At 39.6% G+C, this 26,845-nt stretch overlaps 1 protein-coding gene across 2 annotated transcripts in view; it reads right to left on the reverse strand.

The window, feature by feature from the left end:
- SPG11 (SPG11 vesicle trafficking associated, spatacsin) overlaps positions 1-26,845 on the reverse strand; it is a 76,560-nt gene extending 49,715 nt beyond the window's left edge. For both annotated transcript variants that reach the window (XM_061429711.1, XM_061429712.1), the window contains exons 1-15: positions 26,415-26,845; positions 23,833-24,017; positions 22,752-22,976; positions 20,865-21,066; positions 17,125-17,262; positions 16,484-16,932; positions 14,954-15,099; positions 8,349-8,481; positions 6,475-6,630; positions 5,901-6,076; positions 3,892-4,068; positions 2,955-3,026; positions 2,536-2,663; positions 2,047-2,222; positions 1,113-1,326 (exon numbers count right to left, since the gene is read on the reverse strand). In XM_061429711.1, the coding sequence (XP_061285695.1) occupies positions 1,113-1,326; positions 2,047-2,222; positions 2,536-2,663; positions 2,955-3,026; positions 3,892-4,068; positions 5,901-6,076; positions 6,475-6,630; positions 8,349-8,481; positions 14,954-15,099; positions 16,484-16,932; positions 17,125-17,262; positions 20,865-21,066; positions 22,752-22,976; positions 23,833-24,017; positions 26,415-26,830 (2,993 nt within the window). In that variant the 5' untranslated portion in view covers positions 26,831-26,845. The remainder of the gene's footprint in view (positions 1-1,112; positions 1,327-2,046; positions 2,223-2,535; positions 2,664-2,954; positions 3,027-3,891; positions 4,069-5,900; positions 6,077-6,474; positions 6,631-8,348; positions 8,482-14,953; positions 15,100-16,483; positions 16,933-17,124; positions 17,263-20,864; positions 21,067-22,751; positions 22,977-23,832; positions 24,018-26,414) is intronic.

Here is a 26,845-nt window from a genome sequence, read left to right on the forward strand (position 1 = left end):
CTGTACCTGGAAGTCCTTGGAGTGCTCCTCCCCTTTCACACGAGCTTTTCTGCCGCAGAGGTAACCACTATCCGGATTATCATGATAACTGTTTCCCTACTTTCATTCACCAACATGGTTTTACTACCCATGTGTGTAGCCTGAAATATTAATAATATTTGGTTCTGGCTATTTCAAACGTGACATATATGAATGGAACATTCTGGACACGCTGTTGCCTTGTTTCTCCCACTTAACATTGTGTGATTTATCATGTTGATACTACAGCTGTAGCATGTTTTCATTGTTAAGTTTCACTTGTATAGTTCTCACTGTTCCACTGTATGATTATCCCACATTTTATTTTTCTATTCTACCTTTGATAGTCATTGTCCCTAGATTTTTTGTAAAATAAATTTCCCTTTCTGTGACTATAAATAAGAAGGAGCATCTTCTCAAATGTTTACTGGTCATGTATGCTTCCTCTTTTGTGAACTATCTGTGTGCTGGTATCTTTCCCCTCCAGATCCAAGCTCTACTCTCCTGCTGTGTGTCCCCAGAGGCTCGCTCACCTGTGTGGGATGGTCTACAAGAGTCCTGTGCCCTCAGGCTTCTGCTTTGCTTTGTCTTGACCTACGAAGATCCCCGTTAGGAGACAAGAATCGAGAAAAAGGGAGGATGGGGATGCCTTGGCGCACTCTGTGCCGTGTGGCAGCAGGCTGGCTAACGCTGTCCACTGAGGGACACAAGTCCCACCAGGCAGCTCCCCTGGTTTCAGGGAGTGTCGTCTCCCTTTGCCCCACACCAAGCCTCTTAGAAAGCACCCCCTAATTCCATGGTCATGAAGACAGCCTTCTCTATCTTCTAAAAGCATTATGATTTTACATTTAAGTTTTAAAAACTACCTGGAGGGCTCCCTAGTGGTCTAGTGGTTACGAATCTCCATGCCAGTGCGGGCGATGTGAGTTCGATCCCTGGGTCAGGAAGATCCCCTGGAGAAGGAAATGGCAACCCACTCCAGTATTCTTGCCTGGGAAATCCCACGGACAGAGGAGCCTGGTGGCCTACAGTCCATGGGGTCGCAAAGAATTGGCTACGACTTAGCAACTAAACATCAACAACAGTTACAATACCTGGCCAGCTTATCTAAAATTTCATTTCTCATGTAGTTGTTGCAACAAGTATTCTGATCAACAACATCAACAGTCAGAGGTGGCCATTTATTCTGCTCAAGTGAAGCATAACTACTCTGGGTCTGAAATTCTCCAATCCACAGGATAATGCTGGGCCAATCATGGCGTGCTGTGAGGTATCTCCAGAGGCCTTCAGGAGAATACGAGTTATATCCTAAGTAAGAACAAAATTCATTTTAAAATAGCAATGAATGATGATTACTGACATAAAACTCAACACTAATTGAGCAAACATGATGATCTGGGCAAATACTTAACATAAAAGAAGAATCACTCAGGCCCTCTGCTCCTTTTCCTAGTTCCCTCTTTTGTGCTGTTCGTTTGCTAACGGATAGGTCAGCAGGAGGAAGAGCTAAATGTTGCCTCCTGTTACTACAGTGGTTAAATGAAGCTTGGGAATTACCTGTGTGTTTCATTTATCTTGTCAGCCTTCTTTTTCCCTTTTCTTTTCCTTAGTATAAACAAAAACTTCAGCTGTAATAATAAACGTGAATTTGACACCCTATGAACTACCTCTGTTTACCATTGTTAAGTTATTCCCCAGAGCCCCGGTATGATACAGATTCTCAGTTTACACAAAGAGAAACCAAAGACTATTTTGAAAAACAAAGAACGTCATGGAACCTAGGAAGAGAACTCTTAGCCTTGAAATTTCATATTCATGAACCAGATGATTTTTCTCTTTCATAATCACATTATAAATCCCTTACAAAAACCTCAAGACAAGAAAAAGCTCTCAATATAAAGACTTGCATTCTAAAGCAACTGAGTATTTTTCCCCAAAAGGAATTTGAAAATGAAGACACACCAAAATATTCAAATACCAATGCCTAATTTAATCTTCATTCATTCTTTTAGGCTCTTTCACACTTGCCTTCTGGATTTATCCAGGGGAGAAGGATGGATTCTTGTGTTGGCTGATTCCACCACTGAGCCCAATTTAACACAATCCTATGATCTTGCTTGTTAAGTTTATCTTTATGATCATATTTTAGGAATGAGTCCAAAACAGACTTGTGCTTGGAAAAATCTTGTTCCTTTATCCAATACCTAAAAGTGTGATAGGAAATTTTTAAATTTTGGAGGGAAAGGCATCATTCCTTTTTCTCTGCTCAAGAAGTTCTACTCTTTAGGGGAACACAGAATTCAATACTCTTAACTTTGTATTTATTATCTTAGAATATTCTGATATGTACATATTGATCTGACAGGGGATTCCTCAGGCCCTTCTGGATGATACAAGTTTAATTTTCATAGGGAATATGAGCTCAATTCCACATAAGAAGTCCAAGATAACAATTAAAAACTAAGCCTTGTCTATGGTGTTCTTCCTATGTAATAAAAACGGGGCTAATGAGACTACCTGGGTAAAGACTGGATCTGTATATTTTCTTGTAAATGTCCTGAATAAAACTTCTCAACTTGATGCACAAAGTCTACAGTCCTTTTCTCTTTTTCAGAAAAATAATTTTTTTCTTTAAAAATTTCAACCTTGAACAAAAAGCAATTAAAGAAAAAAATCACAAAGAATCAAGAACATTTGCAAAACAAATTCCATGAGATTAAATGCCACTTAAGAATTATATTTTGAATTTCTGAGGCAATGTATGTATTCACACAAATTTTCCGTTAACACAAACGCAAAATGTTCATTTAAATAAAGACAAGGAGTTGTCATACTTTTATTTTACTAGGTATTAGCTGAATGTTAAAGTAATTTGTTTTGAAGTTTCACCAACATTTACTAGAAAACGTAAACTACTTGGTCTCACCTTTACCTACCAGAAAGTCCCGTACGCTTTTATCAGCTGTATAGAAGCATATCTTGAGCAACTGGTCTTTTACATTAAAGCCCTGAAATAAACAGAAAATCAAGAAAACTTACATTTTGTAATGGAGCTATTTGAACCTAAATATATGTTCAATACAGAAGTACTCTATTACAGAAATGTGCCCTGTTAGAATTCCACCACTTTCCTGCTCTTGTAAATGTTCATTTTCTACATTTATCAAAATATTTGCAGACTATCTCTAAATCCTTAAGGTGATTTGATTTGCCAGAATGCCAAAGGCAGCACACAGAACAATTTAAGGCAAGGCCCGGCTACCACAGGACCAAAACTACAGGTCTCTGCTATCACGATCCACTTGAAGACAACCGTCAACGCACGTAACAAACCTGACACAGTTTCACCCCTCTGAACTTCCAGAGAATTACCACGGGCAAGACCTCAACCATGCAGATGAGGACCATATCTGCATGGTCCAGGAACCCCATCTCCAGGACATTCCTTTCTCAAGTGAAGTAAAACCATGGAGCACTGAGCAAAGGTATACGCCACTTGAAAGTGCCAATGGCGACATAAGAGAGAACATAGAGAATGTCCCCCAACAAATAATGAGGTCCTCTGCACACTATGAAATGTGTGAAACCTTTTATGAGAAACACCGTTTCCCCTTCTAACCAAAGTACCAAATCTAATAGAGAACAAATGGTGGAAATTCTAACCAAGAATCTCTTCCAGAAAGGTCTTGGCACTAAAGGTTTCTCAGTACTGTTGTCATGATTTCCCAGGAAAAGCCACACACACTTCTCAGTCCTGTGACATGACTACGAATACAAAGCAGTTTTCCTAACAGCCAGACACTGTACTAAACACAGAAGAGAATTTCTTTCATTAGCAACTTTATGATCGGACAAACAAATTTTGCCACTTACCATATTCTTCAAAAGCTCAGAGGCTTCCTCCATGTTGTTCTTTTTCAAACTGTCAAAGACCAAATCTAGGCCTATTCTAATCAACTCCTCAAGTCTTTGAGCAGAATGACTGTTAATCCTGAAGAAAGTTTGTGCCTCTGGTATTTTGTTGTTTAAAATGGCATTGGCAATAACTTCCTAGGAAAAGGAAGAAAAACATCTGCCTTTTGAGTTCCTTTTTATTACCTTAATATGTTTATCAACAAGGGACTTATGTATTTACTGACTACCTCAATAAGAGAATTTTACTGAAAATCTACTACTAGATTTGGGGCTTGGAAGGGGATATGAATTGACCAAAATACAGACTCTGCTCTCCAGGAGCTTTTAGACTAGTGGAAGAAATGCAAATAAAGCACAGATTATAGTACTGCATGATAAGGGGGATGATACAGGTATTTCCAGGGTTCTAGAGAGGAGAGTTCAGAAGAGGAATATCCAAATAAGAGAAATGAATAAAAAAGAAAAGGGTTCCTAGTAGAGCGGACCGATGAAGTAAAAGTTTTAAAGACAAGTAAGTGTGATATATGTTTAATGAGAAAAGAACATGACTTCCAAAAACAGAGAATATTTAATATGCAGAGGCATAAGGGCAAGAAACAGTATCAAGCCTTCAGAGAACTCGAAAGTACTTAATGTAACTAGAGAAAAGGCTGAAGAGAGTAGCAAATGCAACATGAAAGAAAAGTAGAATCTCCATCATAATGGCATGGTGTGTGTGACATGGGTTTTATCCTGAAACTTATGCAGAGCCACTGAAGGATCTTAAAAGCTAGGATGATAAAATCATACAGATGTATTTGGAAGATACATATATTTTAGAAAGGACACACACACATTGGCATGCATGTTTTTGGAGACAGAGTCCACAGCTTTCATCGAAGTGGACTGTAACCTCCCCCCAAATTAAAAATCAGTGATTATGAGTAAAAAGAGCAGAAGGCCATAGATGAAACCTTGGAACACATTGAAAATGGGAAAAACGAGAAATGAAACCAGTGAAGGAGACTGGAAGAGAGAACCCTAAGAGAGTGGAAGGAAAATTAAGTAATTTTTGGTTAGAGAATGATTGAGAGACAGCAAGCGCAGTCACACCAGGCGCTTCCCCGCCCTTGTACCCTGAGAGGCACAACCTCAACCGCAGTGCTTTCACACCCTATCAGTGTGGACCATCGGGGTTAGGCTACTCTGGCCTTGGTCTTTTCAATGCCAACATCCTCCAAGAGATTAGAAGAATTCTTCCACTCCCTAGTCAAAAAGAGGGCATCACAGTTTGGTTGTATAAACTTCTACTATAAAAAGAAAGCCAAGTTGATGAGTATAGAAAATCTAACTGGCAAAATATCTTAACTAGAATCTGAGATAGGAATTGAACTGAATATACTTCCAACTATATAATGTCATAACTTTCCTAAGATCGAATCACCAGCAGCAATGTGATTCATTCAAACATCAGGCAGAACGGACAAGTCCAAAGTACCATGTCCTAGATATTGAAGGAGTGCTAGTTCACGATGGGTTTGGGGTTGGGTGTTTCTCACTGGATCCAAATGGGCAGATCTGGCATAAAGAAGGTGCCTATCTGTATTCTGAATTAAATAAGTGAAACTTGTAAACATGTATTTGAAGTTGTACTCAGAGATCCAAAAATCTATAAAACCTAAAAGCCTTTCCAAAGACTCTGAATCACAAATATACAGATTCTAGGGATTTCCCTGGCGGTTCAGTGGTCAAGACTCTGAGCTTTTACTGTCGGAGGTGGGAAGGGGGCAGGATTGATCCTGGGGTGAGGAACTAAGATCCTGCATGCTACAAGTGTGACCAAAAAAAAAGAAGGAAAATTAATACTATCACATGTTACAATATGGATGAACCAACAAGTATACAGATTTTAAATTCTATTTCTTCTATCATTTTCTCAGATTCTCTGAATCTGAAAAATAGAAGAAGTGATTATTACTCATATTTACCTCAACACTGAGTTTCTCCCATATATTGCTCTCCTTTACTTTGGGGACATTTTCATTTACATCATATTCATCTATAGCATCTGTTAGCTTCCAGGGAAACTTTATCATGAAGGTTCGAAGTTCATCAATGTAGCTGGTCAAAATGTCCACTCCTTTCTGTAGATGTTCATCTAGCTCTATGGAAAACACCAATGTGCCAATTTCATACATAAAGAGTATGAGTGTGTGTGTGTGTGTGAGAGCAGAGAGAGAGAAATAATTCACCATGAGCTATATAACCATAATGAAGTTTACAAAATGGCAAAATTCAAACAGTGTTTTCAGATCAAACAAAAAAATCTGATCTTTTTTCCTATTTACAAGTATCCCCATGTTTTAATATAACCCCCTTCAAAATGATTAGTTCTTCCTGCCAAATTTCCCAGGATTAGAACCCATTTCACTCACTCAATTACACACTGAACTTAGCAAATGGCACTCCGCTGGCTTACGCCCTTTCGTGCAATAGGATCACTTACATCTCTGTCCTGACATAAGGGTAGGATAATTGTCCCTTTATTTCCTGCTTTCTTACCTTCAATGTGAATAAAAAGCTCCTTTATTTGTTTGTTAAGAAAAGATAGTGTAAGGTTAAGTAACTGTTCTGAAAAGTGTTTGCTTTGGGTCTCAGAATCATTTTCTCTAATTGCTGAGCAAAGTAAATCCAATGCTGGTGTCAGCTCTTCCACATCTGAGGAAAAACCAAAGAAAGGACTATGAAGACCACCAGGACACTCCCAATAAAATTAACCTATCCAAAAATACTATGCTCCAATACCTTAAAACATAAGACAAAGACCAATGTCTTACTCTCAAAAAGCTCACAAAACTTTCATGAAGTCTTATTTCCTGCAAACTTCAGGGACTCTATTTATCACTAGTCATTATTTACTGGTATTACTAGTAACTAGGATTTTGATGACCACCTACTCTATTTTAAATACTGTACTTGGTGTTTTATAAATGCTATCTCACTTATTCCATTTAATGACCAGAGAGGTAGGTATTACATCCCTCTTTCCACAGATGAAGACACTGAGGTTTCAAGAGGATAAGTAACTTGTCCAAGCTAATCTGAGCATGAGTGGCACAGAACAAATTTGAATATAAATCTGCTGATTCCAAAACCATTCTCTTAAACATACAGGTGAAGGCAAGGATGGAGGCCCCTGAATCTTCTGTTTGCCAGCTGCAAATAAAATGCTGCCTGCTCATTCCAGCATCGGCCCCACCTCTAGAACTGCGTCTGTGTGAGAATGATGGGAAACATGGGTTTTACCAAAAGAGCAGGAAAAGCTAATCCTATGCTTATTTCCAGATCTATCCCCACCTTTTAGGGCAGAGCAGGGCAGGTGTGAGTGGAGGGAAGAGTAATCACTGACCACCAAACAGCAGAAGGGAGTAATGACCATACAGTTGCTACTGGAGTTCCCCTCAACACCACAAACCAGGCTTTTCTCTATAAATTTAAGCAGACTTAAAAAAAAAAAAAAAAAAGTGCAGCATAAAAAAAAGTTAGCAGTTCAAGAGGGAGGAGGGCAAACTCTGCACTCAAAACAAGAGAATGTCAATTCACACTGCAAGTGAGAACCAATATTACCCTGACTGAAAGGGTAGGCTGCTCTTTTCTCCACTAAAAAAGAGTATAAACTGGTAGAAATTAATCCCAATAATTGTACATATGTGAAATTATACAAACACATAGCATTTATAGCACATTGCCAACAATAGCAAAAATTAGAATCAACCTAAATGTGCAACAGGAGTTTGGTTGGGGAAACTATGGCACAGCCCATATAATGAAATTCTGTGCCACCATAAATAGTACACCTATTGTTATCAAGGAAGATGTCTGTAATACATTATCAAGTGGAAAAAAAGCAAATTATAAAACTTTATGTACATGGGAAAATACATTTTTTACCCTATCCCTCCAAAGAGAGGACTTGCAACGACTATCTGGCTGAAGAATAAAAGCAGAGCTCCTGTTTGTTAACAATGAAAGCCAAAGTCTTAAAAAGAAGAGTTGGTAACGTAGCAAAAGCAAAGTCAGGATGAAAACTAAGCCAGCTGCACTGTCACTATATACCTCAGACAGCTGCAGGAGTGGGGAATTTCACAAATGAATTTTATTTTCTTTTGAATAAAATGCTCTTAAATTTCAAGGATCATCTCTTCCTTGCATACTAAAAATACAAAGCACAGTACAGCATATGAATAATTAATATTCAAAGTATAATGAGAGCATTTACAGATTCTTACAATTCTCTCAAGAGTCCAGAAAGGAGACAAAACATTATGACTGAGTCCTGGCTAGTAAATAAGTCATCAGAAAACATAACAATAATTTGAAAGTGATTAAAAAGGAAAAATGATAAATACAAATGTAGAAGCCTTCATTCCACTTACGTTTTAAATATAAATGGGATGCAAAGTGATCAAACTGATCAGGTACAGAAGATTTTGAGGATGGAGTCAAAAGATTTTCTTTGCTCTTTAAAAAGAAATCTACTGTGTCCAGCTGACGATTTTCTATTCCTGCCTGAAATGGGAGGAGATCGGGAAAAAATTACAATACGAAAAAAAAGTTGGGATACAAGTTTTTTAAAACTTTACAATTTAATGCACTAACAGAGATACAAGGCTATCTTTATCTTGTAGGAGTACCTGAGTTCTAGTGCAGATTCTGACGACGACTGTGTAATCTAGGGCAAGTCTCTGTAACTTTTTGGAGCAACAGTCTCTGCTTCAGCAGAAACAGGAGGTTAGAAAAGAAAACACTTCTAGCTCTGTGCGTGCTGAATGCTAAGCCGCTTCAGTCACGTCCAACTCTTTGCAACCCAATGGGCTATAGCCTACCAGGAGAATCCATGGGATTCTCCAGAAAAGAATACTGGAGTAAATCGCCCGCCGCTCCTCCAGGGTATCTTCCCACCCATTTTGTAATTCTAAAACCATTCAAAGCTAGGTACCTGGGGATCACCCTCACAGTTAAGTTACAATCTGAGTTAAAATATTATAGCAGATTAATACAAAGTTCAACTGAAAAAGCAGGCTAAATACAGACTTCTGTTTCTAACTAGGAATCTGAGGAAACTGTTCTATAAAGAACACTTAAAAATCATAGATTTAAAATTATATATACAGTTGACCCTTGAACAACTAGGGGGTTAGGGACGCTAACCCTCCTACAAAGTGGAAAACCCATGTATGACTCTACAGCCCTCCCCCTGAATAAGAGGTTTCACACCCATGTATTCAACCTGCCTTGGATTGCGTAGTACTGTGGTACTCACTACTGAAAAAAATCCCAGTACAGGTGGACCCGTGCAGCTCAAATCCATGCTGTTCAAGGGTCAATGATGGTGCGTGCGTGCGTGTGTGTGTGTGTGTGTGTTTATATCTTTAAATGCTCAGTTGAAGTGAAAAGAAAGTGAGAAAAATCCTCAGAATTAAAAATAAATTTCTGATGGCCTGAAGCAGGGGTTGAAAAATAGGACGAACCAACCAAATTCAGTTCCTGCCTGTCTTTGTTTTATAGGAACACAGCCACATCCATCCACTTACACACTGTCAATGGCTACAATGGCACATCTGAGTAGTTATAACAGAAACCTGCCTGGGGTCTCTGGCCCTGGACAGAAGTTTGCCACGCTGAGGCTAAAGCACTGCACTGAAGAAATCACCTGGAGAGCCTGTTCAAACGTGGGCCGCTGAGTCCAGTCCCCAGAGATTCTGATTTCCTAAGTCTGGGGTGGAGCCTGAAAATCTGCATCTCTAATAAATCTCCAGAAGATGTGATGCTGCTGGTCTGGGGGCAACACTGAGAATCCAAGGGGTGAGTTCTGGGTACGAGGCCAGGCAGGCTGGGTGGGAAGTACTGGTGAAAGTTATGTGCGGAGGAAAAGAAAAGAAGGAAGAGACTTCCCTGAGGGAGACAAGAAACAGACCCTGACTTCACACCACACAGTGAAAGGAAGAACTAAACTGTGTGTGCTTAAGGAAGAATACGGCTGCCAACAGTTATCAAGTTGGCAACTTTCAAATAGTTCAGCAAAAGTAAGTAACATACAGTCAGAACAACCGTGGCAAACTGTTTTGTCAGTCACTCAGTGTCCCGACTCTGTGTGACCCCATGGACTGTAGCCTGGCAAGCCCCTCTGTCCACGGGATTCTCCAGGCAAGGACACTAGAGTGGACTGCCATTTCCTTCTCCAGTGGCAAAAGGTTAACAGTTGGTAAACAGAAAAGAGATAAATGGATTTTCATTTTATAACTTTTACAATTTTTCTATACATTTGAAAAGTTTCAAAATAACATATTTAAAAATAATGACCAAATAGTAATTCTAGTAATAAATAAATAAAAATTGAAACTAGATACTCAGCAGATATATTGAATACCAGATTAGACCTACCTGAAAAGAGAAATAGTGAGCTGAATTACCCAAAGACTCAAAGAGATTAAGATAAACTGAGCCAAGTATGAAAATTCTAACTACTTCTGATGAAAGAACACTGTGACAACTGGAAAATGCACATTCAACTTTCACAAGGAACATTTATGAAAACTGAGTGTTTAGTAGGCTATACCTGAGTCTCAACAAAGTAACTCCTTTGTATGCTGTGGGAGATTAAGGCCAAAACAATGCTGTAATACCACCTAATCCTAATTAAACTTACTACATGGACACACAACGTCTAAGGGCAGAGGCTCTGCAGTCACACTGCTTGGGTTCAAACCCTGGCACTACCAGTTACAATCCAAGTACATCTGAATTAGGATTCCTAACCTCTATGTTCCCTCAACTGTAAAATGGAAATAATAATAGTTTTTATCTATAGGTAAGAAAATGAGCTAGCACCTGATTATTAACATTAATATTTAGAAAAAATAACTATAGGAAATAACCCAAGAGTAAACATGATTACTTTGGGATAACAGATTTATAAGAGACTAATTTTTTTTTTTCCCATTCTTAAATTCTCTATAATAAATATTTTGTAGTACATGAAGATAAGTCTTTCAATAAACGGTACTGGTCACTGAAAATCTACATCCAAAAGAATGAGGTTGGGTCCTTTCCACTTACCATATATAAAAATTAATCAAAATACATCAAAGAATCAGATGAAAAAACTAAAACAATAAAACTCATAACTTTATAAAAGTAAATTTTCATGACCTCACAGAATAGGCATTGGTTACTTAAGATATGACACCAAAAGCACAAGTAACTGAAAAACAAAACTCCCTAAAACAGGTAAACTAACTTCATCAAAATTACATACTTATGTTTCAAAGGACACCATCAAAAACGCTGGAAGTAAAACTCATAGAATAGGATAAAATATCTGTAGGTCAGACATCTCATAAGGGTCTAGTATCTAGAATATGTAAAGAACCCTTAGAACACAACAATAAAGACAAATCACTCAATTACAAAATGAACAAAGGATTTAAGTAGATATTTCTCCAAAGAGACATATAATACAAACGGCCAAAAAGCACATGAAAACTGATCAACACACTAGTCATTAGGAAAACGCAAGTATAAACTACAATGAGATAACACGTCATGTTGCCTTCACAGTCACTAGGATGGTTATGATACAACAAAACTGGACAAAACAAGTGGATCTGGAGCTATCGGAACTCCTTTACCTTACTCTGGGAATGTTCAATAGTGCAGCCACTGGGGAAAACAGTTTGGTGGTTCTTCAAAAAGTTAAGTAACTTGCTAACTCTACTACCAGGAGAAACGAAAAAATAACAGTGATAACAAAAACTAGTACACCACTTTTCATAGTAGAAGAATTCTTAATAGCAAAAAAGGAAAAACCACCTGAATGTCTATTGATGATGAATGGATTAAAAATATGTGCTATATCCACATAATGCAAAGCTACTCAGAGTCCTGACATATGCTACAGGGATGGACTCTGAAGACAAGCGAAGTGAAAGAAGCCATCCCCAAAGGCCACAGACAGAGCCGATCAGTGTGTGGAAATGAGGGTGTGTGCAGAGTCGGGAGTGACTGCTACTGGGGTGAAAAAAGTGAGACAGTGAAAACACTAGACAGAGCGGATGGTGGTACAAGTCTGAACATACTAAAAATCCCTCCTAAGTGAATGATACTCCTACCCATAGACAGGTGATGTTATGGTATGTGAATTATATCTCAATAAACCTGCCACTAAAAGATGAGTCTGGTATGTAACTTTATTAACTTCTAGTTTTCAACCTTTCCATGTGGTATAGTAGAAAGTGCCCCGAGTTTGATTCTGGCTCCTGTCATATTAGTACAGCTATGGACCACGCAATGGTTTTGAGTTTTTCATCAGTAAAATGACATGAATACAAACTTACCAACTGTCACCTGTGGTTATTTTAGCACAATTTAGAGGATGCACAGAGAGTGTGAACTACATTGTTGCTGCTTAGTCCCTAAAGTCCTGTCTGACTCTTGCAACTCCATGGACTGTAGCCCACCAGGCTCCTCTATCCATAGGCTTTCCCAGACAATACTGGAGTGGGTGAACTAAAAAATGCTGTATAAATTCAGGTATGTCACTACAACAGCAGGATAAGAGTGGTGGGGAAGATAAAGCAGGAATGAGTGCTCACTCCTGCTTGAGCTTCCCATGGCTTGATTCCACTGCATTTATTCTCATTAGCTTATTGTTGCCTCCATCTTTTGTAACTTTTTCTTTCTTTAGTTCAGTTCAATTCAGTTGCTCAGTCATGTCCCACTCTTCGTGACCCCATGGACTGTAGCACGCCAGGTCTTCCTGTCCTTCACCATCTCCTGGAGTTTCCCCAAATTCATGTCCATTGAGTTGGTGATGCCATCCAACCATCCCATCCTCTGTCGTCCCCTTCTCCTCACGCCTTCAATCTTTCCCAGCATCAGGGTCTTTTCAAATGAGTCAGTTCTTCGCATAAGGTGGCCAAAGTATCGGAGTTTCAGCTTCAGCTTCAGTCCTTCCAATGAATATTCAGGACTGATCTCCTTTAGGATGGACTGGTTGTATATCCTTGCAGTCCAAGGGACTCTCAAGAGTCTTCTCCAACACCACAGTTCAAAAGAATCAATTCTTCAGTGCTCAGCTGTCTTTACAGTCCAACTCTCACATCCATACATGACCACTGGAAAAACCATAGCCTTGACTAGACAGACCATTGTTGGCAAAGTAACGTCTCTGCTTTTTCTTATACCATCTAGGTTGGTCATTCCTTTCCCTCCAAGGAGCAAGCGTCTTTTAATTTCATGGCTGCAGTCACCATCTGCAGTGATTTTGGAGCCCCAAAAATAAAGTCTGACACTGTTCCCTATGAAGTGATGGGACCAGATGCCATGATCTTTGTTTTCTTAATGTTGAGTTTTAAGCCACCTTTTTCACTCTCCTCTTTCATCAAGAGGCTCTTTAGTTCTTCTTCACTTTCTGCCATAAGGGTGGTGTCATCTGCATATCTGAGGTTATTGATATTTCTCCCGGCAATCTAGATTCCAGCTTGTGCTTCTTCCAGCCCAGCGTTTCTCATGATGTACTCTGCATATAAATTAAATAAGCAGGATGACAATGTACAGCCTTGACGTACTCCGTTCTCTATCTGGAACCAGTCTACTGTTCCATGTCCAGTTCTAACTGTTGCTTCCTGACCTGCATACAAGTTTCTCAAGAGGCAGGTCAGGTGGTCTGGTATTCCCATCTCTTTCAGAATTTTCCAGTTTATTATGATCCACACAGTCAAAGGTTTTGGCATAGTCAATAAAGCAGAAATAGATGTTTTTCTGGAACTCTCTTGCTTTTTCCATGATCCAGCGGATGTTGGCAATTTGATCTCTGGTTCCTCTGCCTTTTCTAAAACCAGTTTGAACATCTGCAAGTTCACGGTTCATTACTGAAGCTTAGCTTGGAGAATTTTGAGCATTACTTTACTAGCGTGTGAGATGAGTGCAATTGTGCGGTAGTTTGAGCACTCTTTGGCATTGCCTTTCTTTGGGATTGGAATGAAAACTGACCTTTTCCAGTCCTGTGGCCACTGCTGAGTTTTCCAAATTTGCTGGCATATTGAGTGCAGTGCTTTCACAGCATCATCTTTTAGGATTTGAAATAGCTCAACTGGAATTCCATCACTTCCACTAGCTTTATTTGTAGAGATGCTTCCTAAGGCCCACTTGACTTCACATTCCAGGATGTCTGGCTCTAGATGAGTGATCATACCATCCTGATTATCTAGGTAGTGAATATGTTTTTGTACAGTTCTTCTGTGTATTCTTGCCATCTCTTCTTAACATCTTCGGCTTCTGTCAGGTCCATACCATTTCTGTCCTTTATTGTGCCCATCTTTGCATGAAATGTTCCTTTGGTATCTCCCATTCTGCTATTTTCCTTTTTCTTTGCACTGATCACTAAGGAAGGCTTTCTTATCTCTCTCCTTGCTATTCTTTGGAAATATCTTTCCTTTTCTCCTTTGCTTTTCACTTCTCTTCTTTTCACAGGTATTGTAAGGCGTCCTCAGACAGCCATTTTGCCTTTTTGCATTTCTTTTTCTTGGGGATGGTCTTGATCCCTGACTCCTATACAACACCATGAGCCTCTGTCCACAGTTCATCAGGCACTCTGTCTTCAGATCTATTCCCTTGAATCTATTTGTCACTTCCACTATATAATTGTAGGGGTTTGATTTAGGTCATACCTGAATGGTCTAATGGTTTTCCCTACTTTCTTCTATTTAAGTCTGAATTTGGCAATAAGGGGTTCATGATCTGAGCCACAGTCAGATTTCTTTCTTAAATAGTGTTCATTACGTTACTTCAAAGCCAAAAAGGGTAAATTGCTAAGCAGAATTAGGGTAATGAAACAGCCAAAACTAGGCAAATGGATGGGTAAAGGCAATGCATCTTTTGTTGCTAGGTTGCATATTATCTCCCAACTCTTTGGCCATATAAGAGTAAACAACAGAAAATAATCGAACATCATCATACTACAGACACTAAATTCTGTTACCTCTAGCGCATGTATGGGGATGGAACACCGCCCCCAACCATTGAGATGACAAAGAGAGTCCACAGTACTGGCACTTCCGTGGATCATCAGCCTATTTAAAAATTCCTCTTGAGTCAAACCAAACAAAATCAGAGAGAGTCCACTTTCTACAAGACAAAAAGTCAGTTTTAATAAATTATTAGGACTTAGGTTTTAGTGTTATGACAGGAATTAATTTCTAACTACTCAATACTTCAGTACTGTAATTACTAATGTTTATTGGGTACTGGTAACTAATGACCTCAATTAATACATTCATCATAATTTTTCAAAGAATAATTTCAATTTTCAAAACAGTAAACACGAGACAAATTCTCATAAGAACAATGAATCCTATGAAATAGCACTAAACCTACTTTGTACAATCTTGCACAATCAATACTGTCTTAACTGTATCCTGTATAATCTTGTATAATTGCATTTTGTATAATGTAAAAAATTATATCTTGCACAATCAATACCTGGAACCTTTACCAAAATAAAGCAATTAATAGCACGCTCTGATACACAGAAATACGTGATTACCAAAATTGAGATACTGAAGAAGAAACACACAGTTCAATCAGAACACTCAGTAGCTTTACAGGAAATTATGGGATAAATGCTGAATCAACATATATCTGACACACCAAACTCAAATACCTATGGGAGCCAAGCAGGTGGGGAGAGAAGTACAAGAAAACGTAACCTAAAAAAAAAAAAAAAAATTGAAAAACAAAACCAAAACAAAACAACCTGAAAGGAACTGGCCCATCTAAGGCCACTGAAATTTGGCTTCAATCCATAAATTGGAGGAGGGATGAAGGCCAGTAGGCCAAATCTTTTAATTTTTCAGTAACAACTAAACTGCCAGATTGTGTGAAATCCTCTAATTTTACATGCTTATAATAAATAAAATGTCTTTTAAAAGCCTGGACTTTCCTGGTGGCTCAGATGGTAAAACATCGGCCTACAATGTGGAATATCCATGTTCGATTCTTGGGTTGGGAAGATCCTCTGGAGAAGGAAATGGCAACCCACTCCAGTACTCTTGCTTAAAAAATCATGTGGAGAGAGGAGCCTGGTAGGCTACAGTCCATGGAGTCACAAAGAGTCGGACATGACTGCACAACTAAACTTTCAAAAACTTTTTAGAAGTTTAGGTAGTGCAGGCCAAACAAAATAAATCTGAGTTCATACACAGTCCATGAGCTACGAGCTTGCAACCTCTGCCTACACAGACTGAAGTCCTGTGAAAGACTTGCTAGGTTAAAAACCAACCTTCCTTAAACTCTTTCTGACTTAGTATCCTAAGCATTTAGCTGAGCAGAATTAATCTTAACTAAAAATCAAACACATAGACAACAGTACTAAGAGTAACACCGAATTTTCTCCATCAAAGCCTAGGCTTAGAGGTGAGAGCAGGCACCACCACCACTCAGGCAGCAGAAGTAAAACTGGCATTAGGACAGCCCTCCGCGTGGATTTCAACCTGTTACAAGATGTCCTTACCTGTCAAGACGAGGCACAGCTGCTGGACTCCACCACTGTCTACAGGAATACATTTTTTGCCCAGTGAAAAACACTGCGTGCTCTGGGTTTCCAAGTCCCACAGGACAATGGTCCAGCCTGTGCTTTCCCCTGCCCAAGTAAACAGTGCAGTGAAGCCTGTCACAGACACACAAGTAAGCTCAAGGGGCTCCTCCTGTTCCCTGATGTGCATCCTTTTCCACACTCTTCCTGGATCACTGGTCCTGGCAGGGCCTTTCTGTGGAAAATTACATGGGCTACATGTCACATCCTGTGGAATGAAGGCCCAGTCTGACACACTGGTACTGCGGTTACCAGATTCAGGGGACTCCAGATGCGAAATATCCTGGAACCACGGAGCACAGCAGGAACCTCCCAGCTTGGAGCTCTTTATTGTTTCATTCAATGATGACAGCTGGGCTTTCCAAGACCTGGGAGATAGGACAGAACTCATGTCTGTGACAGTGGAAGGCAGTAAGTGAGGCACTAAACCAAGCAAAGATGCACTTAGGGAAGTAAAAGTATCTGCTCTGTAAAGACTTAAGTGAAAAGGTACAGTGTCAGCCTCACACACACACAAAAATGAAAATAATAAAGTAAATCTAAAAAGGAGGTTTCTGTACCTATCAATTCGGAAGGAAAACTTGGTCAGTTTCATGTTGTAGTCAGAATTAACAGGATCATCTTCATCTATCCCCTTGGGACCTTCAATAGGGCTGTCTTGTAGAGTTTTTTCACATAACAGATGTCCTGGATATAGCCTATGTTTTGAAAACAATAGTCATGGTAAAAAATGATGGTCAAACCCAAATCCATGTTATTGCCTCTCTTGTTAAAAATGGAAAGGAAAACAGGGTGGAGGTGTTACAGAGCAGAAAGAGTACAGACAGTAAGTTTCCCTGACCTAGACGCCTCACCTCCATTGCTTTAGACACACTAATAAAACTATGTTGTGTATATGAAGCTAATAATGTAACATTATATGTCAATTACATGAATTAAAAAAATTTTTACCCTTAAGGGAAGTTAGCTTTATGAAGAGACAAGAGCATGTATTATCTACTGCACTGTAGATGTGAAACTAAAAACTTTTACCTGAACTAATGTATTTGAATTTTTCAACAACCTTATGAGGTAAATATACGCCAGTTTTGTAGCTATAGAAACTGAGGCTCAGAGAAACAGTGCAGCTGGATTTGAACCAGGTGAATGTGACATAACCCCAGGTGTTTAATCACCCACCACCACAAAGTGAGATTTAGGCTGAGACCAGGGAAATACTTAATAGCTAGGAAAGCAAAGTATGAATGCAGGTGTAGATGCAGAGTGTATGTAACATGAGGCTGGAGAGCTTTGCAAGAGACAAATGGGGTCAGGCTTTATAGGCTACTAAGGATTGTTAGCTTTCATCTTGGGGAAGGAGGAAAGAAGCTAGACAAGGGGTTTAAGCAGAGAAGCCATATGATAAGACACAGAGGAGTGGCTGTGTGAGACCGGGATGTACGTAACCCCCTGAGCACTTAGTTAAGTTATTAACCATTTCAACAATTTGAAGGTAACAGCGTGACTTGCATTTGTCAAGGACATGATGTTAGAGAAAGCAGGGTGACAAGTGAAGAAATATGATCTGTGGAGAAAGCAGTTCCCCCGCCAACAAAAGATATGTACTCTGTCCCCACATGTTCATACCTGCCTACACTCTGAAAAGATACGCATTTAAACAACATCACTTTGGCTACTCCGTAGAGGGTGAATTTGAGTGGGGAAGAACAGAGACCAATTACGAGGCTGGTAAGCTAATTCAGATAAGTGATGACAGCAGCATGGATCAAAGTGATGACAAAGAAGTTAAGAAAAGTGGAAAAGATTCAGGAAGCCCTCAGGACCTAGAATGACTAGGACCTGGTGATTAGATGGACATGGATCTAATACTTAAGAGGCTGGAGATCTAGAAAAGACAGGAAACAGAAAATGGTCCCCGAGGAGGAGGAAAGAATGGGATTCAGAGCACACGCAGAGGGATGGGCCTGCATGGGAACAGGAAACCCCTTTCCTGTAACAGGGCAGAATATGGAGAAGACGCGTGCAGGGAAGTGAGGAATTTCATGTGAGAAACAGAAGGAGCTCCCGTGAGACAGGGTCTACTTCCTTTATAAAGTAGGAGGTAAAGTCATCCAAGAACAGTTGAGGGTAAAGAGATGAATAAAGGTTTGAGAAAAACGGATGTTTAAAACATTGCTGCCAAAAAAAAGGACTCATGAAAAATATCACTGTAAAGTTTCCAGGCAACATAAGAGACCACATAAGGCATGAGTGTGAACTTTTAGTGGTATCAATTTTTATTTGTGGTGTTCTCACAAGTGCTCAGTTGTGTGGATGCAGGGAATAAGACAGAATTTAAAAATGTGTTAGACCAAGTGCTATCACACAGCAGGATCAAGAGTTTAGGGCGCATTCAAAAAAGTGAACACAATGACAGGTCACAGAATCTACACTATAAAGAGGGACGTGAAGACAGAGGGAGATGCAGTCGTCACTCGTGATGTCAGTGTGTGGAAATTCCAGTGAAGCCAGACGAGAGAAGTGGGGGTACCTCAGTAAGCAAGATGTAGTTCAGGAAGTTGTGGTCAGAGTGGGATGTGTGGAAAAGTGATTTAGGGGAGGAATAGTTTCATATACTGACAAAGCCCAGGGTATGACTACGAGAATAGACAGCTAAGGTAAACTGGAAGAAAAAGTTACTGACAGCAAATTGAACGACAAATCATGTGGAGCTTACATGAGCTTACAAACCTATAGGAAACACAAAAAATTAGGGAAGTAATGAAAGACTATACAATTAAGTGCTAAACTGTAGTTCAAAGCAAAAAGTGCCAAAGAAGTTCAAAGAGAAGAAAAAGTATAAAATGAGCAGAAATTTACAAGTGGAAGGGATTTTAGTAAGGAATGACTTCATAAAAGAGGTGGATCTCAGAGCGGGAACAGGACTTGATAAAATGAAAAGGGGTGGCTGATATTCCTTATGGTGGGAAAGAACTAGAGCTGGAGGCAGGAATGGAAAAAATACTTTTAGATTTCATAGTGTACTTACAAAATATAGGGTCAAGTTCCTCGAGAAGTTATATTAATTAAAGAGCACTCACGTAGATAATTAACAAATAGAGAGAGACTGTTCATTTAGATGGACAGGACAGATCCCCAAACTGACTATAGGGAAGGGAGCAGGAGTTCTTCACTGGCTGATGTTACAGTGGCCGAGTTCAAAGGAATCTGTCCCAAGGAATGTGCCTGGTGCCCCCTTCAGGGTTCTCTTGGGGTGCTGCCAAAACATCCCGAGGAGCAGAACCCTGCACTCAAGGATCAGGGGAGGCAAGTGGGTTTTCCTTCCTCTTCACCTGTTAAACTGTTTACCAAGGAATCTGATTAGGAGGTAACTCAACATATACAAGATATATTTCAGTCAGTGAAAATGGCCTACTGATACACAAGCATACAACCTGAAAATGTGATAATCATCCCGGCTTAAAAATTCTAAAAAAATACGTTAAAAAGCCACTAAAAACAAAAAACCACACTAGTAAGACGTTCTGGCTGATATGTGAGGATGAAATTAACTCATCGAAGTACATTCCCAATTACTCAAGGATATGTTTATTTCATTCACATTAAACTAGGACCAAAAATCCTAATGGCTTGAAATGTCCCTTAATTCTGAAAGTCATAAATGTTGATTAGCCTACTTGCAAGTTGCAATAAACAGGTGCTGTGTACATGGGTATGCACAATCAGATACAAACATGTGCCCTTCCAACATAAGATGAGAAGCAACTAGAATTTCTAAATCAAAAAGCTACACACAGAAGTATTCAATTTTCACTAATATATTCAGAAAGTTGCCGGTGTGGGCCCTCCACAGGAAACACCTGAGAACATCCTAAGATTGGAAAAAGGTGGATCCCATAGGCGGCCAGGACCATAAGCCACATAAGATAAAATTCTAACAGGGTAAATCCCATTTTTCTTCTGCTCTGGCATTGGAAAGAAGTGAGGAGATTACTATAATAGCTAAGAGTTTTTAAAATTGTGCTCGGTTACTTTTTACATATGATGACATAAGCTATCTATAATATAAATATAAATCAAAATAAAAACTTCAATATGCATCCAGAAATAAAAAATAGCCAGTGGTCATCTGTACATATTTTTATATAGTAACAAGCTCACTATGTAGTACCTAGAATGTAGATAAAGGAAGAAAACTGGTTAAAAGAAAGGGAAAAAAAAAGTCTAACAAGTACATTTTTTAACCTCTTTTTGGCTCTAATTATTTACCTCAAATTAGAGAAGGAAGTAATCTACATACCTGAAGTACAAAGTCAAGTTAAGAGCAACTGCAGTATTGGAGAAGCCCACGACCACTACAACATCCAGGTCCTGAGACACTTTCAGTGAAGTAAATGAAGAACTCTTGGCTGGTTCCTGTTGCTGCTCATTACACATATCTTCTCGAGCAAGTGCTAAATCCACATGAGCTACTTGTTTACCATCCACAATGTCAAAAATGTCTTTGAGTTAAGAGTTAGAGAAAATGTCAGTCTTAAGTATGCCCAAACACTTAAAACACAGAACAGGACAGAGTTACAGACTTCATCGTTCCAACCTTGTAGGTATAATAACAGGAGAATGGACATTAAAGAACCCATCATGTTAACCAGGTGACTATGACTTTAGTGACCCAATAAACAACCTGGCAGAGTTTATTCAACAGTGCTCGCTCAATCTCCACTCTGTGCCAGCCCTCAAGACATCACGAACATTTTCCACTAGAGTTCTGCAACTGTGCTGTTCAAAAGAAACAGCGCGAGGCACATTTGTCATTGTAAATTTTCTAGCAGCCTTATTAAAAAAGTAAAAAGAAACCAGTGAACCTAATTTTAATACATTATTTAACCCAGTATATCCAAAATATTATCTCTACATGTAATTAATATAAACATTGATACATTTTACATATTTTTTCGAAATTGTTCAAACTGAGTTATTTTATACTTATAGCACATTTCAATTGGGACAATTTTCATTGCAATTATTTGATCTGTATTTAGACTACAAAAATTTATATTTAATAACTTGGAACAGCCAAGTCGTTCCAAACATACTCTAAAGTTCTCCAATAACTGAATCAAGTATCGGATGTTAAAGTAATTAAATACAACTAAGAATTCAGTTTCTCAGTCACACTAGCCAGTTTCAAGTGTCCAACAGCCACACATGACTACTGCCTACCGTGTCGGACAGTGCATTTCTGTAACCTGGCAACAAAAACAAAGTTAATCCAATATTCTGTAACATTTTTTATAATAACCTGTATTTTTACAAAAGAAATTTTAATACAGACTATGATACATATAAAATACTACTATTTGGTCACTACCATGGTGGCTCAGTGGTAAAGAATCAGCCTACAATGCAGGAGACACGTGTTTGATCTCTGGGTTGGGAAGATCCCCTGGAGGAGGAAATGGCAAACCATTTCAGTATTCTTGCCTGGAGAATCCCATGGACAGAGGAACCTAGCAGGCTACAGTCCATGCGGTCACAAAGAGTCAGACATGACTGAGTATGCATGCACACAAACGATATATGTAAAATAGAAAAAAAATGAAATAAAAGTTCCAAAAACACTACTATAAGGGTCGTTCTTCAAATAATCTTCAAATAATTTTTAATATAATTCTGCTGGTGACCTATGAATCTAAGGACAAAAAAAATCTGTGACAGTTTCCAAAAACAAACTTAAAAAAACAGTTATGCAAACAATATGATTTCCTAATATGACAGAAGCATTAGAGGCAGTAAGAGATAAGATTATACTCATACACGAAAATGAGTGTATTACATCATAAGCAGTCATCTAAATCCCTCCTGGAACAAGCACAAAACTGATATTTAATAAATAATATTTTAAATAAATGGGTAATACAGAATATACCCAATTTAAAAACATAGATAAGCTAGATGGTTATGACTATGAAAAAATGTATATTTATAAACTGAAAAATATCTGAATGGAATATAAAGCAATGCAGCTGAGTATCTGAAGTTCATGAAGAGCTTTTTCTCCGAAAGGTTTACTGAGAAATTAACCATTCCACCTATAAGCCAGTCCCTAAACTTAAAAGCCTAAAAAGGCTCATTTTCCTAGGTATTCTCCTCCCACCGACATCAACATCTTTACCAAAAAGGATACAGATCCAGCCTAAACTACTCAAAACAAAGAGAATTCCTCTGCAGAGCTGCGTGTCAATAATCCTGTCCACTGCCTGCACAGGTAAGGGTAATGTGCAACAGCTGAGTACCCTAATCTCAGCATCTCTTTCAGGAAACATAACATGTAGGACAACACATTTGTTGATGAACAATAATGATGTGTTGTTGTGAAATGACAGAATCCTCAAAGATAATAAGGAAATACCTATAAAACAAAAGGATATTACATCAAACTCACTGGTCACAATTTTACAACTGGTAAATTTGGTGCTGTTAACACAAACAGATGAAACAAAAAAGAATCAGCATTTATCTTAGTCCAACTCTAGACAATTACTGATCAAACTCAGCTAAGCAAGTGGTCACTGGAAGGTAGGTGAGGGAATCAATGAAGATGACCTACGATCTCTCTGTGCCTTCTGTTTCTGGCCAGAGTGTAATTTAAAAACCCACATGATTAAAAAAGGTTCTTACCCACGAGACCCCAGAAGAACCATCACAGACTCTTTTTTTTAAAAGGAAAAGAAGAAACATAAGCAGGGTGGCAAGAATGCTACGGCCTTAAAAATAAATGCCTGAGTGCTTTGATTTCTGCTCCCTGAAGCCCTCAGGATAGGATGTAGCAAACAGCTCTGTGACCAGTCCAGATCAGCAGATTAACCAAGAGAAATATAACATCAGCCACAAAAGTGAGCCACATGTATAATTTTAAATTTTCCAGTAACTGCACTGAAAAAAAAAAAAACACAGGTAAAACTAATTTTATTATATTATTTACCTCATCTTCAAAACATCAACATGTAATTAATACAAAAACTATTAATGAGATATTTTACTTTTTTAGTACCAAGTTTTCAAATCTGGAATGTGTACTTGACATTTGAAGGACACATTAATTCATATTAACTACATTAACAGCCTCGTGTAACTAGTGCCTACTGTACTAGACAGGGCAAATATCCCTCCCTGATTTTACCTCTGTAAGAACTGTTCCTGAAATATATAAAATTACATAGTAATATAGATTCAAACATGCTGCAAGACTACCTGCAAATACTTACTGATATTTTGATCTTCAACAAGCTTCTGCAATGTCTCTTCACTATAGCTATATAAAATGGTTGCATCACATCTTCCATGTTCCAAATTAAATTCACAGATGAGCAGTTCATAATTTGCAGTAAGAGCAAGCAGTCTGGGCTTGTTGTTTGGTGTCCCGCTGTGATGAGAATCCTCCCACACAAACCTACGGAAAAAGTTTAGACTATGATTATATTCTACATCCACAATAATACTTACCCACAATGGTGAGGGTAAAATGGCAGAAAGAGGAGAGAACTTTTTGGTTCACCTAAGAGCATTCATTCTATACACAACCTAAGGGAATGTAAACTGCTCTAGATTTCAGCCCCTTTTCCCTTTCTCCTTCCCTTCTCACTTCTTTCCCCTCAACATCCTTCAGGGCAACACAAGAATACAGGAGTGGGTGGTGAAGAGGGGGCAAAGAGCAAGAAATGGTGGCTGCTCTTATTCCATTTCATCCTAAATCCAGACTGATGATATGCTTAAAGAAACTGTCATGATCAAGGATAAGTTTCAATAACCGAATGTCTATTATTTATAAGAGATGGTCTTCACAATAAACAAAAAATGTTCTGCTAACATAAATGCTTTCAATCACTTTTTAAAAAAGTGATTATTGCATTTATAGACTTTAAAGACTTTAAAGAGGCGTATCGCAGAATAGCTCTATCCAACAGAACTTTCCATGAGATGGAAGTGTTCTACGAATCTCCAAGGTCCAATACAGCAGCCAACTGCCACATGGGGCTACTGAGCACTTGAAACATGCTCAGTGAGTGCAACCGAGGAACTAAATTTTCAATTTTAAGTCACATGTGGCTAATGGCTAGCATATGGGGCAGTGCAGTTATAAAATATATAACGCAGTACAAAGTCAACATACCAACACGACTAACAAGGATGGAAAAAGACTATTAATGCTACAGCTTCAAATTAAATTGTTACATTTAAAAATAAAAAAGCCCAGATTTTGAAAACAATGCAGAGGAAGCTACCATGCTGATAAAGTTCCTTTTTTTAAAAAAAGCTTTTTTCCACAAAAGAAATGTTTTATATCTAAAAACAGTGAACTTGGTGCTATGTCAGAGAAAAAATATTGACATTTTGTATTTTTGTCTTTATACCTAGAATGATGTTTCATAAACAGCCAATACCTGACTGTTTACACTGAAGTCTGAAAATGTTAAATATGGAAATGGATAAACAAATTAAAATATATTTAATAGCAAAATACTGTGAAACGAGTAACATCATTAGCACATGGGACCATATTGCCACGTGGAAAGCCAGATTTTTCACGGAACAGATTACAGAATGCACAATGATTCAACAATATACACAAAAGACCCTGTATATCGGTATAGTCTACCAACATGCGATTATGGCAGAAAAGTGAAAGTCGTGTCCGACTCTCCTGGCATTGCAGGCGGCTTCTTTACAAACTGAGCTATCAGGGAAGCCCCACTGGCAGAAAAGTAGGAAGCAAACTCTGTACCCTATAAATTTGTCCTTATTTTTACCCTATGAATTACTCGAATTAAAACTTAATTCAGTTAAAAAAAAAAAAAAAATCTAAAACCTTGTCTTCCATGCTCTTCCTCCCACTAATCTGCATTAGTTTACATAAGCCCCCAATTATTTCATGTCAGTTCTGCTTATCTTCTATTAGGATCTCTGACTCATTCCTCTCTTTACAGGACTGTGTTCATCGGTACTTAATAATGCTGAATCAACTAACTTAACGAGAGAGAATCCTTTTCCTAGCAGCTAGAGACTAGGAGTAAAGAAAACATGAAACCCACTGAAGCATTCAGGGATTTACCAAACGACTCTCTACTGTGAGGCACTGTTGTACGACCTGGAGATTCCAAGACTATTTGGCTACTAAAGCCGTAAAGAAACATTTCTAAAACGTTTTATTAAAGAGTCCAAAGCCTCGGATGGCACTCTCAAACTTAACGATATAAAACGTAAGAGTTACAGACGACTGAAATTGTTTTTCTGTCTTACCGACCACACAGCACCACGTGTATTAAGAACTGTCTGACTACACCTTTCAGGCACTACTCCTAGGTAACGAGCAGCGCGCATAATAAGCACTTGTTAGGAAAATACATTAATGAGTAGAAAATGCAGGCTCTATCTATCCTTCAAAGGGGAGCGGGGAGAGTAAGCTCAAAAGTGAAGGAAACAGCTATCTGTATCCCGCATTAGAATAACAACACGACAATGGAAATGAGACGATGCCCCCCAGCTGGCGTCTTCAACAAATTTAACTGAAGAAAATGGGCGTGGGGTACAGCACGGTGACGAGAAATCCAACTCTGTAGAACGAATAAAAAAGCTCAGAGCCCAAACAAGGACTCCTACAACTCCCCGCGTGCGGAGAATCTGGGTGCGGTCTCCGCCCACCGGGAACGGAAAAGGGGAACACGACCGCCGTGCGGCTCTGAGGGGGCCGGGCCCGCCTCAGGCGGGCGCCCCGCCGTCACTCCGCTCCCGCCGCCCCCAGGCCAAGAGGCGCGCTCCCTTCACCGCCCGGCCCGGCCGCAGCTCTTACTGCCGAAAACAGCCTTCCAGGCGGCAGTCGCCCCCGCCTCGGCCGCCCGGCGCCAAGGGAAGTACGTGAAGGCTGCCTGCGGCCGTCAGACTCCCCAGGGCCGCCTGCTCTCTGTGCAGCTGCGCCCGAGACCCCAGTCGCCCTACGGCCTCGGCGGGGACCGGCACCAACAAAACGGGCAGCGCGCCCTGCTCCGCAGCCATCCTGGCCCACCGCCCCTTCCGGCCCGCGTCCCGCGCCCCGCGCCCCGCGCCTGCGCGCTGCTCCCGACCCGGTCTCCGCCTCGTGACACCCCCCCCCCCCAATCCCCCGCCGCGTCGTACGCCTGCGCAGTGCGCCGACCCGCTCCCCGCCTCCTGACCCCCACCTCCCGTCGCGTCGTGCGCCTGCGCGGTGCGCCGACCTGCTCCTCGCATCGTGACCCCCGGCGC

The sequence above is a fragment of the Bos javanicus genome, chromosome 10 (assembly GCF_032452875.1).
Source record: "Bos javanicus breed banteng chromosome 10, ARS-OSU_banteng_1.0, whole genome shotgun sequence".
Lineage (NCBI taxonomy): Eukaryota > Metazoa > Chordata > Mammalia > Artiodactyla > Bovidae > Bos > Bos javanicus.